The sequence below is a fragment of the Numenius arquata genome, chromosome Z (assembly GCF_964106895.1).
Source record: "Numenius arquata chromosome Z, bNumArq3.hap1.1, whole genome shotgun sequence".
NCBI classification, from domain to species: Eukaryota; Metazoa; Chordata; class Aves; order Charadriiformes; family Scolopacidae; genus Numenius; species Numenius arquata.
Genome location: NC_133616.1, coordinates 35336399 through 35358902, shown reverse-complemented (window position 1 = coordinate 35358902; position 22504 = coordinate 35336399). Strand labels below are relative to the sequence as shown.

General features: G+C 41.8%; 1 protein-coding gene across 1 annotated transcript in view; it reads left to right on the top strand.

Annotated features, from left to right (window-relative positions):
* The window catches only part of FREM1 (FRAS1 related extracellular matrix 1), a 59266-nt gene that overhangs the window by 1088 nt on the left and 35674 nt on the right, over positions 1–22504 (top strand). The window contains exons 2-17 of the mRNA XM_074166152.1: positions 3093–3187; positions 3774–4075; positions 4575–4771; positions 5400–5723; positions 7452–7560; positions 8828–8959; positions 11727–12071; positions 12742–12884; positions 13498–13694; positions 14903–14993; positions 16022–16189; positions 16717–16925; positions 18062–18155; positions 18617–18869; positions 20647–20844; positions 22062–22247. Of these exons, the coding sequence (XP_074022253.1) occupies positions 3093–3187; positions 3774–4075; positions 4575–4771; positions 5400–5723; positions 7452–7560; positions 8828–8959; positions 11727–12071; positions 12742–12884; positions 13498–13694; positions 14903–14993; positions 16022–16189; positions 16717–16925; positions 18062–18155; positions 18617–18869; positions 20647–20844; positions 22062–22247 (3043 nt within the window). The remainder of the gene's footprint in view (positions 1–3092; positions 3188–3773; positions 4076–4574; positions 4772–5399; positions 5724–7451; positions 7561–8827; positions 8960–11726; positions 12072–12741; positions 12885–13497; positions 13695–14902; positions 14994–16021; positions 16190–16716; positions 16926–18061; positions 18156–18616; positions 18870–20646; positions 20845–22061; positions 22248–22504) is intronic.

Genomic DNA, 22504 nt, shown 5'->3' with positions numbered 1-22504 from the left:
TGGTTTGGTCATCATCATTATTTTTGTAGACCACTGACAAGTACTTCAGCTGAACCAGCACTTGGGAGGAGCAGAGGCACACTAGGGAAAAATAGGAGGTGATGAGCAGCGCAATGTGTGATCTTCCCTAGAGACTGGCCCCAAGATGTGAAGGGCCTCTGCTGAGACTTCCTCAGGGCTTGCTCTCCGTCAGCACAGGGGCTCTGACAGTAGTCCCCCTGCTCCACTTCCCCAGTCAAGTTTGGCCCATGAGGAGAAAAAGAGAGACTTCCATGTCTCATTGCTGGCAAACGTCTTCTGTAGGCAAGCTGGCTGGCTGAGAGAGTGACTTTGCTTTCAATTTCTGCCTCAGCCTCTACACGCAGCAGGACCCAGACATTTTGGAAAAGCCACTTTGTCCTTTGTAAGCTGACATGCTTCAAGCACAGGGTCAGCGGCAGTTTTCCAGAGACCCCAGGAGATGTGTATTCACCATACCTTCTTTTCCAAAATACCTAGGGTCCTTGCCTTTCCCCACTCCCAACCCCACCTCCATTAAATGCCTGTCCGTTCATGGCCCTGATGTCAGCCTAGGCAGCCAAGTGTGGCTCTCGGAGGCTGCAGGCAGACCTCATCTGGAGGGGTGAGCTCTGCTGGGCAGGTGGCCTTGGGCTACCAGGCTGGAGAGGGGCTGTGGCTGCTCGCAGTGCCCAGGATGATGGCTCCCCTGGAGGGCTCCTGGCCTGGGTGCCATCCCATTAGGAAAAGCGCCTTCTCTTCCTCTCCACAGCTGCAGGGAGGTTGGGGTTGCCAGAGACACACCACCATGCGGGGCCTCCCAGGGAGACTGCCAGAGAGATAGGCAGTCTGGTTATCTCAAGTCATATTTTCTTGCTGGGAAAGAACAAGATGGCATTTGTAAGTTGAGCGCTTCCGTTTTAAACAGCAAAACCCTGAGCCAGACACTGAAAAGTGCTGCCTGAGCTTTCACCATTCCTGAAAAGAGGTGCCAGAGCCCAGCCCTCCCAGTGTCACTCATGCTCTTTCTACCAGGCAATTCTGCAGCGAGAAAACATCTCTGGTCTGGTCTGTTTTACTGCCATTAAAGTGAGTAATGGCCTAGGAATGTATGACAATTTAATTATAAATTGTAATTGAAAAGCAGTTGAAGTGGAAAAAAACAAAGCTCGACAGTAATTAGGAAAAGATTTAGATCTCCTTTGTCTTACCCAGTGAATTTATAGACAATTAGAGTTGCCTGTTCATATAAAAGGAAAACATATTAGGAAACATAAAACAGATGTTTCTTTTTGCAAAGCAGATTGTGCCTTATACATGTATAAAATGACTACCAGTTAGTGGTAACAGACCTTTGTGGAAAGGTCCTTCATTTTCCATCCCCTTGTTATCAATTAAGAGATGGAACTAATGATGTCTTAGAAAGAAAGAAATGAATTATTTGATACGATAAACCAACTCCTCTGCTGTAGGCAGTCCCCTCTGATATGAACCAGGATGCATCATCTGAGCAGTATCTGACAGTCAGGTGCAACCCGACCTGCGTGTCACCAAAAATGCTATTGATTTTGAAGGCTCTACACTGCTTTACATCAGTGAAGAATTGGTATGCTACATCACACTGCTGGAAGATATAATATGAGTGGCTTTTGGATAGAATGTAGTTTTTCTTTCTTTAAGAGCTCTTAACACATCACCTAGCTACTTAATTCTTTTTTCTTTTTTGTACACTATCACTTAGGACTATCTAATTAATTACTTACCTATCACTGTCGTTTATGCTAGCTTGTACAAGAATGAAAAGACATTAAGTAAAAAATAAACATATTTGTTGTTTGTTAAATATTGAAAAATAATGAAACATATTTCTGTCACATTTGAATAATTTCTGTGACATTGAACAATACACATCAGAACAGCCACAACATAATCAAAACCTTCATCATGTGAGAAGCCTTCTTGCTGACTGGAATATGCCCTGTCTTTCTGTAGATATGAAACATGAGTATCCTCCATCTACACATGGGCTGTGTATGGGTTCCCTGTTATTACAAGGATAGCATAGACATGGTCTTATCAATGCTGGGAGCTTTCAGCTGTTAAACTCTGTAAAGAAATATAGCTACACGGAAACTGTAATTTGCCAGACTTGCAAATTGGCATATGTAAGGGCAGGAAAATTGTATGCCCTAGAAGCCAAATCCCTGGTCCAAAGAATGGCTACGTCAGAAGTCTCCAAAGTAATCTTTTTTCCACTCAGGTCAGGCATTTTTCCTCATTGCCTTACTTTCACAAGTCAACAAACCATTAAACAAAACAATCAGCCTGAAACAAGTGTCTGGCTTAGATGGTCAAACTGTGGCCAGCCAGCTTTGCAAATTTGACCTTCATCAGGTATGTAACAAGAATTAATTTCTTTTGAATTAGCTGGTGGACATGATATAGAAATTCTGCTTTTGCTTTTATTTTGTGGGATTACACTGACATTGGGGCTGGGTGTTGGTATGGCACAGAGATGACATCTGGTCTGTTAAAAGGCTACTGGTACAAAGTCAGTGTTCCAAAAATGTGTAACAAACCTGACCTAGCCAAGTTTCCAACAAAGAAGTTTCACTTTCGTAGTCCAATGGTAGTGGCCATAAAGCAGGGTTTACTCTATAATCAAGCTACCACCATGAGAAACTTTAAAAGCTGATAAATCTAACTATACTGCAGGAACTGCTGGCTTTTCAGATCCACTGCAGTTGTCCCACTAAATACAACTGTATACATAAGTCCACAGGCTGTGGTGGTAGAGAGGTGTGTACTCAAACTATTTTTGGTGCTGGAGGAAGGACTTGGCAGCCTGAGACAATCACATTTATATGCCTGTTCCCTTTGTAGTTGTAGAGTGCCAGCAGCCCCACATTATAGTGATTGCTCTAGCTCTCATTGGGAGACCACAGAATGGGTGACTACCTATTTGCAGACATAAAACTACAGATTAAAAATTTCCTGAATCTGATGCATTCCTGACAGTCAGAGAGAAGTGGAACAGAAGCATGAAGTTAACATCCTTGGCAGCATTGCACTAGTCTATTCTTTCTCTTTGATAGGTTTTTGACTGTCACTTCCTTCCTAATGAAGTCAAATATACCCACAATGGCTGTCCGATTTTAGATGAAGACGTGGTCATGCTTAGGCTGTACAGGTAAGCAGCGGTGGGGGATGACACTTTGTTGTTACAAGGAGCACAGATGCCCTCTGGAAGAGCAAGCAGTCAATTTTTCACGGTAAAAGCATGTTCTCTTGTACATATTATAACTACTTAGACCCAGTGGCAGCATCATCAGTCAACAGGTGACCATCTGTTTACAGAAACATTTGTCATAATGTAGCTCAAATACGCTCAAATAATGAGTTTGTTAGTACTAATAAATATTATGTATCACTTGATACATAATTACAGAACTGGTATTACAGAACACCAGTGATTTTTCCTTTTATTCTTGAAAATGACATCAGTACTTTCAGAACACTGTATTTTCTGTGCTGTCCTGCTGATAAGGACACATACACTCAGTGAGTAATCTCTTCCTTCATACAAACACCCTTTTAACAAGTATGAGGAGGTGGGCAGCAGTGTCTGGCACCTCATGGTCCCTGGCGATCTGGGGTTTGAGGGCACGTCAGAGAAAAAGGTTCAAGTAATTCAGCTTAGAAGGTGTGGCCAATGCCAGTCTCAGAACGACAGAAGACAGGATGAAGCATAATTAATTTCCTTCTATCTCCTGCAGGTTTACAGAAACTGAAACATTTGTAGAAACATTCACCCTCCACGTGAAGTTACTTGAGCCAGACTGTAACATCATCAAAATGCGTTCTCGTGCCCTGGAGGTCCCTGGGTACTATGGTCTGTCCAGGGCAATTGACAAGAATGTCCTCACTTTTGACTATGGCAGGAAGATAAATCTGGATTGCACCATTTCCATAGCCTCTTCGGAAACCCACCTGCCTGCTTATGGCCAGCTCATCACCGGGGAAGTGCAGCAAGAGCAGCTTCGTGGAGATCAGCCACAGAGCTTCTTCCCTGGCCCTAGTACGATGTGCTTTAGTTGTTTGTATTAGCAGATTCAAAGAGACCCAGCAGATTAAGTATGCAGCAGTGGGTTGCTTCAGATGTGCTGGGTAAGAGTGGGTCATAGGAAGTTTAATGAACCACCTGAGCTATCATGGAAACTGAAAGGAACATGATGTTTGTGTGGGGCACAATGCAGATCTGGGTCAGAAATCCCCCAATTCGAGTCTGGTTTTGGCTCCTAGAGCTGTGGACCAATGTCAAGGCTTTGAGAGTGCCAAGACTCATTAGAAAGCGCACAGGGAGTTGTTGGAGGCAGCACCTACCCAAAAGATCAAGAGAGGTTGGAGTTGGAAGATGTCAGCTGAAAACAAAATCCTGTAGGAAAAGTTGTCAGGAAAGGAGTCCTAATTCTCGTCACACTGGCTTTTTCTCAGAGTTAGTTTAGCTATAGGGACAGGCTTCTCATGTCGGTTTCTGCTCTGGTAACTATTTCATGGTCGCTTCTGTTGGGTTGCAGAGCACAGCCTGGGCCAGCAGTGCAGAAACGGGAGCTGTGTGTTGAGACTGGGAGGCATTCACAACACAAAAATGAGCTGCGAAGAGTTTCTGAGGATGGGGATTCGATATCAGCACCTTGACCCTCCCTCACCTGACACCGATTATATTCCTGTGAGGTTGGATCTCACAGACAGTAGAAGCAAAGCTCTGCACAAGGTAGAATTTTACCCAAGCTTAAAATGTCTGATTGTCTTCCTGATTTTCAAACAAATTTAAAATCTTTGCTCCTTTTCACATTTGAAGAGAGTGATCCTGGAAGTTTGTTCAGTTCTTACAACATTGTCAGCTGGGCAAATGAAATGCATTATCTCCATGCCTCAATGTTTAGACAATTATGGTTATAGGGAAGCACCTCTTGTTGTTTACTGACAGACAAAAGTAGTTTTGACTGAGAGCAAAATAAATTCTGGCAAAATTCCACCTTTTTTTCTAGAGCATGAGCTGCACTGACTTCAACATATATAGTAATTAACAAGTTAAGACCCATGTGAACATACTCAGTTAATAATAATTAATGGCTCATGCATGTTTCAGTGAGGTAAAGTTACTCATTAAACTCACATCAAATTAAGAAAGTTGTTTCAGCCCAAAATTAAGGACACAAATAAGACTAGTGAACCTGGAAGACATTTCCATGACATCTAAATATTTCCTTTAGGCATTTTCCATTAAAATGTTTCCATTTTTCATTGCTCTAACATGTGCTATGTGAAGCTAATGAAATTGAAGTTGTTTTGTTTGCTTCGCTTTGTCCTTTCAGTTGTCTCATTTCTTCCTGTTGTAGACTGAGTACGCGTGGCTCCCTGTTCAGATTAAAGGTGCTATTCCCAACCAAATACCCAAAGCTGCCCTGATGGCAAAGTTCATCCTGGAAGTAGATCAGTTTATTTTAACCCCCATTACAACCACAACTGTTGATGCCGAAGACAACGAAACTCCGAAGTCCCTGCTTGTATTCAACGTTACCAAGCCACCTCCACAGGGCTTCATCACTCATCTATCTGACCACACAAAACCTGTTGGCTCCTTCACATGGAAAGATCTCAGTGACATGCTCATTGCTTATCAGCCTCCAAATAACAGCTACACTGAGAGGAGGAATTATGAGGTAACAGTGTAATGTATGAGCATTTGCTGGTTTTCTTCTCCTTAAGTTCAGTAAGCTATAAATAAATGCATTCATTTGTAATGGATGTTTTTCAGAAAAAAAAAAGTTTCTGTAACTATATGCAGTGCAGGGGCAGGCATGAAAACTTTTACTACTTTCTCCTATGACTCATCAGCTTAACTGTCTAGCACAAATCAGATGTTTGTTGCTTACTACTTAAGAATTTCTTTGCACTGAAAAATTTTTATCCCCTCTGACTGAGAGTACCTAAACAGGATTTTTTTTTTTGTTCCTTTTAAAATTTTTTTTTATTTTTATGAGAGGAATAACACTACTTTCAGATCTACCCAAGGGATTTTGGAAGGATCAATAGTGCCTTTTCCACACAGCTTTTATCCCCCTGTGACAGTACGGATCCCTGTGACCTGTGGACAGGCGACAGGTTTAAAGCCATGAAAGACAAACCAGCAAAATGTCAGGATTGCCATTTGATTTCTCAGTCTCCCTATTGAGGCAATGGTGGTATAGGAATAGCAAAAGGGGACTCCCAGTGTGAAAGCATCTCACTAACACAGAGGATATGGTGCCAATGACGAGAGCAGGCTGGTGTCTGCAGGGTCTGGAGTATGTGAGCAAATAAACAGTGCCAATCGATGAGACCAAGGCTGCAGGAATACGCTTATGGGAGTGAATAGAGCACCACTTCTATCTTTTCTGTGCTGGCTTCTAGTGAAATTTCTCTCTTCAGATCTGCCACAGAGTGTTGACAGTGAATGTCTCCTACTTTGGGTACAGTGTTACTTTATTTTTTCAGTAACCAACACTGCTAGATATTTTGGGCAATTCAGTAGCGAGCCAGCACTCTGAGAAATAAGCAATAGTCTTGAAGTCTTGGAGATATGAGAGGAAGAGAAATGAGTTAAAGGAGTATAAATAAATATGCTGATAGTTATAAAATAATAGTTAAGCAATAGTTAAGCAATAACCCAAACAAAAAAAAAATGTTTGGTAAGAAGAGACTGAAGAGAAGAGTCAGAAACTGAAGAGACAGAAAATCAGAGCAAGGTAAGCTGGGGAAAGGGTGGACTGGAAAGCAGAAGAACAGTAACGTCAGCACCTGATGCTGACAAGGCTTGTTTTTTCTTAGCCTTGGCTGTAAGGAACCTACTTTCTATTTGTTTCCTTAGTATAAGAATCAGTCGTCCTACCAGAAAGCCTGCTTAGTGGCTCTTTTCTGTTTTGCTTTCAGCATTGTTTGACCACAGGTTCAAGAATTTGACAATTCAAGAGTTTCACAATTCAAGTGTTTGAAATATTTTTTTTTTTCTGTGCCAGTCATTATTTCTTCTTTCTTTTTTTTTTTTGTCCTACATATGTTAAAAGAGCAGTAAATATCCCTTCCCCCTCTTGTTATTACCAAAAAAAGCCCTATGTTAATTGCTGAGTTAATTGTATCCAAAACAACAGGGGAAATGTTATCTTTCCCATTCATTTTCCCACATTGCAAACTAACTTTCCCAGCATTCACTGTGAAAAACATAGAAGGCAGATACTTAATTTAGTGCAGAACCTTGAAGGGTCTTTTGAGAAGCTAAATGAAGTTTCATTTGTCAACATTTTGTCAAAAGACTGTAAGATCTGTCAGGTAAGAACACATATGTGTTTTGAGATACCGCTGGTTTTCAGGCTCTTTCTTTTCAATAGATAGTTTGTCTATTTTCACAACAGGTGGAGTTTGAGGTTCATGATTTCTACTTTGAAAGGAGTTTACCGATTACTGTGCATCTTTCTATCAGAACAGCAGATACCAATGCTCCTCGGGTTTCATGGAACACAGGTGATACCTCTTTTCCTCAGTTTATTTTGCTACAGAATTTATAACACTTTGGCACAGACATTTGACACAGCTGTACAATTCAGATTTACACTTGGAGTTTAGGTATCATTGAACTGAGGGAGAGTAAATCTATTTTTTCCCGTTATCCATTTTGGGGGGAATATGATACAACTTGAAAAAATCTTAAGTTTTAACTGGAATAAAAAAATAAAGAAACAAGGGAGTTAAAGGAAAACCAGGATTTCTGTATATAGCATTTTCTTCAAGAACGAATGAGACATAAGAGATTATAAATAGTAAAAGCAAATATGTGATGGAGTGAGTAGTAGGGTAGTGTGAGGAAAAGACCAAGACTTGTTGGTATTGTTTAAAGTGGAAATCTGCAAAAATGGAACAACTAGAAAAAGAGGGCATGATACACCACCAGCCATTTGAAGCCTGGAAACCTTACAGGGTTAAGGCGAATTCAAAAAGATTTATAATGCCTACACTGAAGAGGGGACAGGCTCTCCCATCTAGAGTGAAATGTACATTGATATTTAATCATCAAAAGGCAAAGGTGTGAGGTCAAACAATTCTTGAAGTTAACACCAGAGAAAGAGCAATCTCCTCACAGTAGAAGAAGAAGAAGAGGGACTCCTTCTCCCAGAGAAGGAGAGGACTCCTGTCTCCCAGAGAATCATAGAATGGTTGGAATTGGAAGGGACCTGAAAGATAATCTAGTTCCAACCCCCCTGCCATGGTCAGGGACACCTTCCACTAGACCAGGTTGCTCAAAGCCCCATCCAACCTGGCCTTGAACACTTCCAGGGATGGGATATCCACATGAGAAGCCCACCTGAAATGTCTGTCTGAGTGAAAATGAGAGATACTGTCCTCTGTCATGAAGATCAATATATATTTTTAAATGCAGACTCACTAAGGAAGCTGAGTGCCCAGTTTCAGACATTGTGAGATGACAAGTTCAACACTTCTGTTTGTGCAAATGTCCAGAAATGTGCCTAGCTACTCTATGAGATCATTTGGAACCAGAATAAGTTATTTGTCTCAAAAAAAATCCTTAAAGACAGTTGACTAAGACAAGTATGTCAGAATAAAAGCTGGTATCAAGCTTTTAAGCTGGCTTTGAAAGGTTTGTCACAGCTAGGTATGTAGATGGAATTAAATGTGCTTTGTTTCCTGACTGCAAAAGCCTTTAGAAATGTTAGATGCTGACAGCCTTGCATGTCACAGACACTTCGGTGAAATAGCGCTCTGCTCTTTGCAGGCCTCAACCTCCTGGAAGGCCAATCCCGACCAATCACATGGCAACACTTCCAAATAGTAGACAACGATGACATTCAAAATGTTCGCTTGGTCACCGTTGATGGCTTACAGCATGGGCAGCTCACAGTAAGAGGTAAATAATTTCAGTTTGAAGGCCTGGAAACATGTTCTCTAGTGACAACTGGCTATGATAATGTCATGGTCAATACGATGCTGATAGGGTCTGTCGTATGTCACTCCCTGTTGAAGGCTGCCAGCATAAGGGACATACAAGGGAATCATAGAATCATAGAATTGTTTTGGTTGGAAGAGGCCTTTAAGATCATCAAGTCCAACTGTTAACCTAGCACTGCCAAGCTACCACTAAACCATGTCCCTCAGTGCTAAGTTTACATGTCTTTTAAATACCTCCAGGGACAGCAAGTCAACCCCTTCCCTGGGCAGCCTGTTCCAGTGCTTGACAACCCTTTCAGTGAAGAAATTTTTCCTAGTACCCATCCTAAACCTCCCCTGGCACAACTTGAGGCTTGTTCCTCTTCTCCTATCGCCTATTACTTGGGAGAAGAGACCAACACCCACCTCGCTACAACCTCCTTCCAGGTAGTTGTAGGAGGTGATAAGGTCTCCCCTCAGCCTCCTTTTCTCCAGGCTGAACAACCCAGTTCCCTCGCCCCAGTTCCCTCCCTGTGCTTTAGACCCCTTACCATCTTCGTTGCCCTTCCCTGAACAGTCTCAGTATCTCAATGTCTTTCTTGTAGTGAGGGACGCAAAACTGAAAGAAAGTGCAGAAGGAAGTGCCTGGATGCACAATAAGAAATTTAAAAGATCAATTGGTTGCATACCTTAGACACTTTTGGGAATAGTGTATTTATGCTGTCCATATCCTTAAATGGGAGATACTTGTAAGTCTGTCATTTTACTTACACACCACTTTCATTTGAAAATGTGAAAATTTGAAAATGTGAAAATTTGAAAATGGAAGTGGTTCTTGTTTTCTTCACTGGAGGTGAATTCAGCCCGAGTGAGCTACTGCAGCTAGTAACGGCGTGCAGCAGTCCTGACGCTGCCCTGTCTCACCGAGGCTAAATGAGGATGGGTAACTAACTCCCTGAGAGACAGCGCTGCAACGCCACTGCGAAAGCAAGAGAAATGCCAGCATAGCCTCATATGGCTCTGTGTTGCTCAAAGGAAACAAGAAAACCCAGGGCATGAGAATGCGTCTCCTGCAGGTTTCCTCTCTGGAGCGAAAAGTGTGACTGGCGGCGGCAGCGATGGAAGCCGGCATGGCGGTGAGCTCTGCTCCCTCTGCTGACCGGCTTCCCCTGCTACAACCGTGCTCGGCACGGGAATTAAAACAAGAGTACCGAAGAATTCAATATCTAAGCTTTTGCTTTCTAAATGTACATTTACATCCCAAAGCTGAAATTTTAAAGATATAGGCTATGCTTTCATTGAGCAGGCACGACCTAGGCGGAATTTTCACTTCTTACATTTTTGCTTGAAGATGCTAATGCATGCTGAGTGATTTTGATTTGTTGGCAAATAGAGACAACATTTGGATATGGTTGCTATTTATTGGCAAATTTAAGGTTAATTTCAAAAAGTGGCAATTGAATTACACTTCTGATTCGTTGGCCTTCTGTGTTGTAAATGTTACTAATTTTTCTTTGCAATCTCATGAGTCAGCACAAGTCCTGCTCTCTTTGGGAAAATTATTAGGTAAAAAAGTCCTTCTGCTGTTGGCAGGGTGGAAAGATGCTGCCACTATCAATGCTGGATTTTTTGACAGTTAAATATATGCATATGCAACGCATAGCCTAGAGACATAAGGCAAGTATTTAAAGAAAAGGGGAAGATGACATTTGAAATATAATGGAAAGATAAGCTGTTCAGAAGTATGTTTCATCTCAGGAAACTGCTGCCGAGGAGTTCAGTGCCTGCACTGTCATCCTCCTGTAACGCTAAGGACAGAAACTGCGGTGTCAGCAGCATTAGATGGTCTCAGCCCCAGAGATGGTGTTATGGGGGGCTGTGGAGCCAGCCGGGGAGCGGGCTGCTGGCTGCAGAGCAGCAGACCGGCTGTGCCTGCAGGAGCACACAGAGCCCAAGGCCCATCTCATGGTGTTAGTCCCATCCCTGCACGCAGCCCCCTGGGGTTTCTTAGCCGCCCGTGTACCGGCCAGGGGTGGATACTTTCTCTCCAGTGATAACACCTTATTCTCTTTTAAATGTTTGCACAGGCACGTGCAAAGGAAACTGTAATCACAGTTTTTGGTGATGGCCTTTTTTGTCTAGCAAGCACCAACTGATGTTCAAACTTTAAAGGAAGACTTGGGTTTATCCCTCCAGCTGTGCCATAACCCTAACGCCGCTAGCAAATGATCTGAGCCACTGCTCACTGAATCAGTGGAGGGTTTCCCACTAACTGCAGGGAATGGTAAATCAGCCCAATGTTTGGAATGCTCTTCTGTTGGGTTTGGTAATGCCAGTTCTAGAGCTAAAGGAAATGTTATTTTTCACTTGCAACAAAATGCTGGGCTGTAATTACAATGCATATTCTCTTTGATGCTTAAAATGCATGTAAAATGTTCTCATAAGAAAGCAGAGGTTGAAATTAAAGTGGAAATAGTCCCAGTTAAAAATCTTTAATATCTCCAATTATCTTTAGCGCAATGGACATTTGGAGGATTTTCTCTGCTACCACAGCTGCAAGTTCTGCATTTTTATTAACTATTCCAAATTCTACAAACTTGTTTCCAGTGGGTGAAGTTACATTTTATTTTTCTAGTTTGAAATGTGTTCTCCTTCTCTCTCCCTTAATAATATTCATATTGGTGGAAGGATTCTCCTTTGGGCTGAACAGCACATTTTTGATGCATTTCCTTCTACTGTTTTGACAGGAGGGAAAGGATTCATGTTCACAGTTTCTGACATTCAGGCTGGAGTTGTTCACTACCATCATGATGACAGTGATTCTACTAAGGACTTTGTGGTATTTAGGATTTTCGATGGCCACCATAGTATTCGCCATAAGTTTCCAATCAATATCCTCCCTAAAGATGACAGCCCTCCATTTCTTATCAGCAATGTGGTCATTGAAGTTCATGAGGGACAGATGATCCTGATTGAGGGCTCCATGCTTCATGCTTCTGACATGGATTCCAGTGATGATTACATACTATTCAATATTACCAAGCCACCACAGGCTGGAGAAATCATGAAGAAACCAGGACCAAACTTGATAGGTAATGAAACATACCCACAATAGCCTGCTTTTCTTTGTCCTCCTGTTTTAACCACATTAAATGTTACCATTAGACAACTTATTTTGGCTGAGGTCAAATCATGACAAATTTGGACTTCTTTCATTATAGTGTCCCCATCATTAATTAGTATGGCCTCCACACCAGGATAACTATACTTGTGAACACAATGTATCCCACAATTCTTCCATTCTGAGTCTATTTCCCTTCTGTACCTTTCTCCTCCAGAAAAGTTGGGCTAGTCAGGAGTTATTTGATCTGCAAGGATCCCTAACAAGTTTAAAGCTAATAGATGACACTAATGATGCTAAAAGAGGAAGAAAGCTCTCCTTCCATTTAACTGAACTCAGAAACCCCTGTGCTAGACTGCAGAGGCTGCTGGTCCTGCAAATTCTCTTTCATCCTCTGAACAGGGCTTTAGGCCCATTTTCTGTGTTGCTTCATTTTTTTAATGATCTTTAAGTGACATAGAAAAGAAGCTGTCGACCTTTTGGAAACGTGGAAGACAATGAGAGAATGTTTCAAAGGGCTTGCCCTAATTCAGGTGAGGAAGGGGACATTGTGGTTCACCACTTACTTGTACAGCTAAGGGATAATTTTAGTGAATTATTAAAATCATGTACTGTTCAATAGAAGATATTTTCTTCAACAGGGTATTCTGTCAGCAGTTTTCTTCAGAGGGATCTATTTAATGGAATAGTTTATTATCATCATTTGGGAGGAGAAGTATTTGAAGATTCCCTTGAGTTTGTGCTGTGTGATAGCCATGACCCTCCCAATCTCTCAGAGCCACAGGTATGACACTGAAGCATCTTTGGCAGAGTCCTGTGGTTTTCCTTCAAATGGCTGATAATTTTACGACTTCTGACAGACTTTCAAATCAAACTGCGATAGATCTTTTCTGCTTGCCATCACCAAGGTCATCACCACAAATAATGTTCTTCAGAGCTCTTGTTCTTGCTTTCCATGGGGTAATTCTCTCTGCCTGGCTGCAGAGGAGCAAGTCCATTGCAAAGGTTTTTTCCTGCATTTTAAAATGAAATGTTAAAAACAAATTAGATTTGGAGACAATACAAACAAACAAACTACACAGCCCTACTAAAGTCCACTGAGAAGAGACTGTTTATTTCACCCAGGAGTCCAACATACTGGATTTAACGTTCCTTTTAATTTAAAGGGAAACCACTAACATTCATAGGCTTTGCATTTAACTCCATTGTATCTCCATTTACTGATATATGGTGTATCTCCGTTATTCATGTGTTCATGATACGGCATGACAGCCACATCCTACATCTCATATTCCAGAGATCCACTTATTTCTGTGTGCGCATGTTTGCTAACAGCTGCTTAGACACTCCCTTATTGAGAGGAATGGCTGCTGATTTTATTGTCTTTCTGATTTCAGGTGATGATGGTGCACATTACCCCTGTGGATGATCAGCTACCCAGAGAAGCCCCAGGGGTGACCCGTCATCTGGTTGTTAAGGAGACTGAGATTGCTCACCTAACTAAGAAACATCTCCACTTCATAGATGTGGAAGAGGAAGACAGGGAACTCACATACACCATAACCACTTCCCCATTTTTCTCTTGCACACATGGGTAGGTGTGACCTGCCATACCTTCCAGGTGGGACAGGGCAATGACCCATGTAAGAGGAGCAATCTCAGAGGTAGCAGCATGCTCATGTCTCTGGTTCTTCACCTGTTTGCTTAAAGTGCAGGTGACACCAGCTGTGTGCAGTTCTCCCATTTATGTTTAAGGGTGAGCTAGAGATGGAAGCAACAGAACAATACAGAGTAATAAAAAAAAAAATAAAATGCATAATTCAGCAAGAAATAAGAAGGAGGAAAGCACCTGTAATCTTTTCTTTTGTATGCTTGGGCTTGCATTTTACACTGTCCTGTGGGATCCCGTGCAGCCTCGAGCACAAGGCACAGCACCTCTCCTAACTGATAGAATGGGGCTGATCTGGGCCTGCCCCAGACTGAGAATATGAGGTGCTACAGCTTTTTCTAGGCTATGTATTGTTACCATGGCACTGTGAAGGGCTCCTGGTCCTGGATGAGGAACCTGTGGAGCAGAATTCAGGCAGAACAGTTTTTGGGGACAATAGGAATATGGGATGAATGGGTGTAATAGCAGTTTACATGTCACTGTTGCTGCTTCACCATTTGGTAAACTCATGACAGCATCAGCAACAATTTGCTAAATAGAAAAGTTTAAAATACAGCCATGGTATGGTTTAAGATGAAGATCAACACTTTCAGTTCTGACCTCAAGCAAGCAAGGATCAGTATGCAGCTGGGAGAGAAAGATGTTTAGGCTGTTCACTTATTCAGTCATTATCCAGTTTGCTGGTTACTGCTGTCAGAACACTGGCTTGCTGGAAACTGGTTCATTTCAGAAGTGTGTAAGATGCACAAAAACCAGATATAATTAATGTTTCTACATAAAGATAAATGCAGGTGTAATGCAGGTGTGAAAGTAATAAGAATGTGGTAGACTAGACTTGCAGGTGGTGTAAATGGTATCTGGGGTGTGCAGAGACACACTTGTAGCAAACCCAGAACTTGCTTATAAGGTATACAATGATTTTTCATGACCATTGTGAAAAACATTTCTTGTGATCAATTTTCTGTGATAATGTTTAGGTGAATAACAAGGACAGAAGAAAAAAAAATCTTTTTCCTTTCAATGCAGTTGGGAGCGGGAAGTTAATTTGTAATGCAAGATTGAGCTATGTGGCTGTCGTTTTTCCTGTTCTTCAGTATTGCTAACCAGGATGTGACCTACATATTTTTGTATAGCCATCCAGATGCTGGGAAGCTGTTTATGGTGGACACCATCCCCAAGCTGGTCAAGGATCCCGCTGCTCTTGCACTGAGGTCATTTACTCAGGTTTGTTGTTACCTGATACCATAACCAGTTCTAAACATTTTTTAAAATTTACAAGCATACAGCTTCTTTTCTGGCAGGAAAACAAGAGGTGAAAAATGAGGTGCAGTACTATCATGAACTCTGTTTAAGCAGCTCAAAACTTTGGTAATTCAATTCTGGCTTTTGAAGTGAATTTCCATTATGCTCCTGCTCTGCAATGTGTAAACACAGTTCTTCTGAGACCAGCAGGGGCTGCAGTTGCTTAGGGTAGGCTGAATTTGTGATGTTAAGAGGAAGGAAAAAATACACAAAATGTAGAAATGAGGCCGTGACAGTTTCCTGCTTCTTCTCAGTGTCTCCACTGATCAATATGGTACAGGCTAGAACAAGCCTTTTTCTGGATTTTGTCTTTCAGTTTTCATGTTTCTGTAGTTTGACAGGTATCCTACGAATATTAGTGAAGTGCCCTGTTTTGTATCCTGCTGTGAGCTTAAGGTTTCATAATGGTGAAAATAATGAGAGCTCTGAGCCTACAATTCCTTAATCACGTGCCTAATATGGATGTCTGGATTCAAGATTTTGGTGATTATTTTAGCCTCTTTCACCACCCTGCCCTCACCCGGGGAGGCAGGGTGTGCAGTTTATTCAAACTGGTGAGGGCAAATTCAGCTGCTGTGGAAGATGTTACATTAAAAACTATGCTTTGGTGAATCACTTATTTTAAAGTCACAATTAGAAAAGGCCCTGAGACCACCATTCTTAAAGGGCTCCATCAAGAAGGTAAGGCCATTGCTTGTGTTACCACTTATAACCCGTCTGTATCTTTTGCTACAGGTTTGAGTATTTGAACCTGTACTCACGTGATTTGTAGCTGAAGATGCGCTTGATCACGCTATTGCCAGTAGCAAAAGACTATGTGCAAAATTTCTGGAATTAATTTTGATAGTTCGGATAATGTCTAACCAGGGGATGAGAAAGGTCGCTAATGTCCTGAATTATGGCTACTCCCATTATTTCTTCTTACATGCACTCCTCTTCTCTTTTTGCAGCATGCTGTGAACTATATGAAAGTTGCCTACATGCCGCCACTGCAGGACATCGGACCTGAACCTCAGCAAGTCCAGTTCATTTTTTCCGTCAGCAATCAGCATGGTGGCACTTTGTACGGGATCTGCTTCAATATTACGATTCTTCCTGTGGACAATCAAGCCCCAGAGGTAAGGTGGTGGTGAGGGCGAGAGGGAAGGACTTTGGGTAAAACCAGAAATGCAGAGAAGCCTTGATCTTGCTGAAACGGAGAATAAATCTTTCCTGGGATCAGGGTTTCAGTGTCTTGCACGTGGCCTGCATTGGGGCTGAAGTGGAAGGTGAAGTCTGGTGTGTGTGCAAGGTGATTTTTTGTGGTAAATTAGTTGAGGACTGCCTTCAGTGTCTGAGTGGCTGCACGAAAATACATACGTCACATCTGGGTTAACAAAACTGCATCCCTCCTCTTTGTGTTACCTACTGCCTGTGAAGTCCAGGAGCCTCCGTGAAGGGGATCAGGACTGGGCTGCATGTATTAGGGCCCACTATTAGTAAATGCCTTGGGTTTTCCTGACACAGCAGAAAAGAGTACAGCCTTCAGCATTTTGGTTTTTAAGGTGTCACATTTCCTCATACCAGAGCAAATTGAAATTGCCCTGTTTGGTGTATATTTGGAGGTGCAGTAGAAAAGGGAGTTCAGCATTTCTCCTCTGTGCAGGTTTTCACAAGCCATTTGAGAGTGGAAGAGGGTGGCCTGAGCCCTATCACAGAGGGACACATTCTCATCTCTGACGTGGACACGAAACGGGAGCATCTCCTCCTCCTCCTGCAGAGACAGCCTCAGCATGGGGCCGTGGAGCTGGATGGCATTCCCATGAATGAAGGTGACAAGCTTTCCTGTGGGGACCTGCGTGCCCTGGCAGTCAGGTTAGAACAGTGGCTGTCTTCTCGTCTTGCGGTGGCTGAGTCTCTCAGTTGGATGAGTTAAAGCCCTGCAGTGAAGTGGTGTGAGGCAGAGAGGCTACAGCTAGCCATGCTCACCACAGCACGGCTCTGGCAGAGCTGCTCCAGGCCAAGGTTGTCGGCGGAACCTTGGGACCTGTGGAAACCCAGCTGCTGTGTGGCCAGGAGGTGGGAGCTAGTGACCATGTCTGATGTAGACAGGTGTCTCTATAAAGCACTGCCCCATGCAGATGAGCCGGCAAATTCTGTATGCAGCCATGCAGTTCCTGTGAAGAAGGCAATGGTTGCCAGCTTTTTGCATTTAAGGAAGTTGTGTGTTTATTAAATCTGGTTATAGAATCATGGAATCATAGAATTGCATAGGTTGGAAAGGAACCTTTCAGATCACCTAGTCCAACCATCAACCTAATACCGACAAAAAACATCACTAAACCATATCACTAAGAACTACATCTACCTGTTTTTAAATACCCCCGGGGGTGGTGACTCAACCACTTCACTGGGCAGCTTGTTCCAATGCTTGACAACCCTTTCAGTGAAGAAATTTTTCCTTATACCCAATCTAAACCTCCCCTGGCACAACTTGAGGCCGTTTCCTCTTGTCCTGTCACCTGTAACTTGGGAGAAGAGACTGACACCCACCTCTCTACAACCTCCTTTCAGGTAGTTTACAAGAAAACTTGCATTGTCACTTATTAACGTGGAGATGAAAATGTTGCTGCTATACTTGTGGCAAAAACAAGATTCGACTTTCTACGTGCATGCAGAATTAGAGCTCTGTTTCAATCTGTTAGTCAAAGAGGGCATCTACCGCAGCAAGGACATACATGTTTGGTAGACACCTCACAGCCAGCCAGAACATAGATGACAAAGCCTCAGTGAAACTTTTCTCCCAGTTGATGTCTGGTTTATCTTGGGGGCTTTCTTCTTGTAGGAGACCCCACAGACCCCTCTGAAGACACCCTGACCCAGAACCAGCAGTCTTAGATGGACAGGGATCAGCTTTTTTTTTTGGGAGGGATCCACGTTGTCTGGCATGACAAGAAAGCACAACTTCTTTGTGTGAAATCTGTGTAGCTCTTTTTTTTTTTTTTTCACAGGTATCGTCATGATGGCTCTGAGACTCTCATTGACAATGTCCTCTTTGCAGCTACAGATGGCATTCACTTCGTAGAGTTCATCCTGCAGGTCAAGGTCAGTGTTTGCATACTTCTGAGAAAAACTGCCTGTGTAGAAGAGTACAAAGCTTGACTTCTGAAAGTCTTCGCGTTTCCTTGTAAATTGAAAGATAATGGACTTGTTAGGCTTCTATTTCTGCCCTAGGAGATTTGGCTTGTACTAGCTGAAAGGTATTTGAGCTTGCTTTAGCTGGGATTCTTCTGTCTGGATTTATTCTCTCTAGATTCAAATATGGGGAGTGAGTTTTCTTTCGCAAGCTATAATTATCTAGTTCGGTTTACTTTTGTCTTAGAATTTTAAGAGTGACCCTAATTCCGCTGGCTTCATTTTGCCTACAGAGAGAGCTCAATGTAGGCTCTGACAATGCTCTGACAATGACATTAAGCTTCTGGTTTGGGCTGGAAAGCAATGTATTAAAACCAACAGGTTTACACTGAAATGAAAAATAAAGGATCTTAAATTGTTTTTCTGATTAGGTGTTGCCTGTGAATGACGAGCCACCCGTTATGCAAACAGGCCTTGCTCCTGTGCTCCACTGCCTGGAGGGTGAAGAAGTGGTCCTCTCCTCGGAGTACATTTATGCCACGGATGCAGACAGTGATGACATGAAACTGATGTTTATGCTGGCTCGCCAGCCCTACCATGGGATCGTGAGGAAAGCTGGCATTGCTGTGGATCGTTTCTCCCAAGCTGATGTCATCTCTGGTTTAGTTACATATAAGCATACTAGTAAGTGAGTTAAGGACGGAATTAGACTGGAAGGTGGTCAGAGAGTTTCTGGTAGAAAACCTTAACCTGAATCCATACAATCTTTGCAGAAACTCAGCAGGAACTGCTCAGAAACCACATGTTGTGACTGGGGAAAAAACTAAGCTGCCTTCAAAATAGGACTGATGATGTACAACTACCAAATGTTTTAATGTGTTCTCCAAATCCCTGTTTGAACTCAAAATTATATTGGAACAAGACAAAATTACTATTAAATTAAGTATGAAATAGAGTCTTTAATTCATTTCATGACATTAAAAAAAACCCCTTTGACCTTTTCCTATAGTCATTTTTAGATAAATATACATAAAGATGTCTAGTTTTAATAGAAAACTGCTAATAACCTAAGGTACTTCTTGCTTGCCTCTCCGATCTACATGGATATCCACTTTTGGACAGCTTATAGTCTTTCTGTACCACAAGATAAATGATGGTCAGATTTTCTTCAAGAGAACCATGGTGCTAAAAGATGTTATTTTGTGGTTTTATCTTTAAAGTCTAAATCTGCTTTTCTTTTTTTTTCTTAATTACTCACAGAAATCAAGGGCCAGTTAACCCCCTTTCCTACTTAATTCGGTCTTTTCATTAGCATTAAAGAGGTTCTGTTTTCTACATCTCTGATGACAGCTTTAGTCTTTTTTTTTTAAAGGCTCTGGTTTTCTGTGTAATTAGTCTGTAATTTTGTGTGAGCATAGAGAATATATGTGATATTTTCAGGCTTGCCACTCTCTGAAATGAACAGCTGGGATTTGAGAAGAGAAGGAAGTACTTGATTATGGCAACCCATAACAAACTTTTCTTTAGCATCCTAGAGATTCCAGGAACATTATTTCAGAGGCAGTGTTTTGCAGAGACAATGAAGGGCAGAAACTGACCTTCAAAGGTGCAGTGCCTGTGTTTTCCATTCCCAAATTTCTACACGCTAAATCTACTGCCGGTAGATATTGCAAGAGAGGGTGGGAGTCACTGCCCTTCCTTTGCAGGCAGCTTATTAGTAATAGTTTGCAGCAGTGCAAGACATAGGCTGCCAGAGTGCTGAGAACCGGAATACCCTCAGCCACAGATGCTTCTTGCAAGAGGTGGCAGTTCCCAGTCCTGTGCTGAATCAGCCCACATTTTGAACATGATTAAAGACATAATATGCATTATAGCAACAAAGCACAGCCCTTGTTACAGTCCATTTTGTAGGGATAAGAGGCATGTAGGAATACACGCATTTCTTGGTATGCAAAAATGTTTCCTGCTGGAAGTGAAGCAATATTACCGCTTGTCATAGAGAGAGTCTATATATAAAAGAAAGATCTTTTCCTACATTCTTCAGGAATGAACACAGAAAAAACTCCCTTCCTGCACAAATGTACATTTTGCGCATGCCTTAGTGCACAAAGAACAGAATTGTGAGGACTATTAACAATTTTATTACAATTACACTATAATATTATACAATTGCAATGATAAAATTGTAACTATTAGAAATACTAACTTAGTTATATGTTTTTCTATGCTGTTTTATTCTAGAATATAAGTAAGCTGGTTAATATGAATTACAAACAACAAACCAAATCCTTAACCAGACAGCACCCCTACCAGCCAGAATTAAGAATTCTAGTCATTTTGCTGTTGTTTTTGTCTGTCTTCATCTTCTGACTTTGAATGCTACAGACTGTCCTTGCAGGATACAAAATCATTCTTCATAAAGTTTTGGAAAAACACTTCTGCACTGTGACATTTTTTCCAGGTGGGGAGATTGGCCTGACTCCTTCCATTGAGATCTTAACCTTCATTGTCTCTGATAGTGAGGCTGGCCTTGATGTGAAAGACTGCTGTTATGATGGACCTCTTCCTCCTCCACTTCCACTTCATGATCCATTTCCAGTCTACGACCTTAACATCACTGTATTTCCAGTGGACAACCAGCCTCCATCAATTGCAACTGGTGAAAGCTTCCTCTCACTATAGCATTATACTGTGGGCTACACAAGGCTCAGGTGTTTTATTGTTTGTTTGTTTTTTGGCATCAGAAAGAGTCAGCTGAGATCAGCATACAAAATTTTTGGATTAGAATGCCCATCAATATTTATTTTCTTTTGGTGCAACCACCAAATTCAGCTGTAGGTGCAAGCATGAGTAACTGCTAGTGGCTCTTCAGCTGCATGTTTAAATCATGTGGTTCGAGATGAGAGTGCTCGAATCCGATCCTCTCCATCTATAGATGTCCATTGCAGCATACATAAGCTATGTTTGAGTAAAAGTGATTGATATCTTGTCCCTGGACTGAACCTAGGCCCTGAAAATTACCAGGTTTATACAATGCAAAAACATAAACATAAACATCTATCTAACTTTGCATGCAAAATATAGAACAGAAATTTAGACTGTGGCCCTTTTATGATGGGAAAGAATCTTTTACTACCTATATTTAATTCTGCTGGTGAATAAAGACAAATCTAGGCTATATATGTAACAGATCAAATTAATAGATCTGAAGCCACATTTCCACTAGTACTCCTCAGGATGAAAAATACTCAGTTAAAATGGAAATAGTGTTTGTAATGTACATTTAGTCAAACAACTCCCCATTTTGTGAAATTTCCATTCGTTTCCTGGGTTTTGGATGCAGCCTGTTGTATACATATCAAAGGTATGCTTTCTGTATGATTGTTTTTTTCAATGTCATTTATTTGTAAGTAGTACGTATATGCTATGTATCTCAGGGAATATTTAAGCATATGTATGAGTAGTTTTGTAATTTGCAGGCTCTCACCCAAGTAATGTTCTGGAAACTAAGCATTGTCCCAGCAGGGAAATTAAGCAGCGATGCATGAAAAATTGTTCATTATGAGCAATTCGTAACAGCTCTCATGTAATTAATGCTCTGACAAACAGAGGTAACAACTGATTTTTGAGCAGCACATAAACTATACCTAATAACTTACCAGTAAAATAATTTAACGATCCCCTTCCTCTCTACTTACATGACGGTAAAAGTAGGATTGATGGTGTAAGTAGAGGAAAAACCTAAACCAAAACCTCTCCAGTAACACAGTATTTGTTGTCTTTACCCCCTTAGTTATTATTTCCATTCTTGTTAACAAAAGCAACAGTAAAATGAACTAAATAAGCAATAATGCTTATCATATTGTTTGTGTGCAGGTGCAAGGCTTGTGGTGGAGGAGGGTTCCTCAGCAGCCCTTACCACCAACCATTTGTTTGCCACTGACCCTGACACCACTGCAGATGACTTAGAGTTTGTCTTGGTTTCTCCTCCCCAGTTTGGTTACATTGAAAATATACTGCCTTCTCCTGGGTTTGAGAAGAGTAATATTGGTATAAGTATAGGTAAGTCTACAGGACATACGGTAATCAAGCAGATGAAATACAGCGGGCTGGTGGAGGGCTGTGTGGTGGGCGCTGGTGAAGTAGCTGCAGGTGTGTGCATTAATATGGACTTATTGAGGAAGGCAGGTGCTGGCAAATGAGGAGCAGTGGGACTGTGTGGGAGGAGTTCAAAGGGGGACCACAGCTCTGCAAATGTGAGGAATTGGCACTTGAAGTAAACAAGCCAACCCTTGTGTTATGCCTTCCAGCTGCAATCT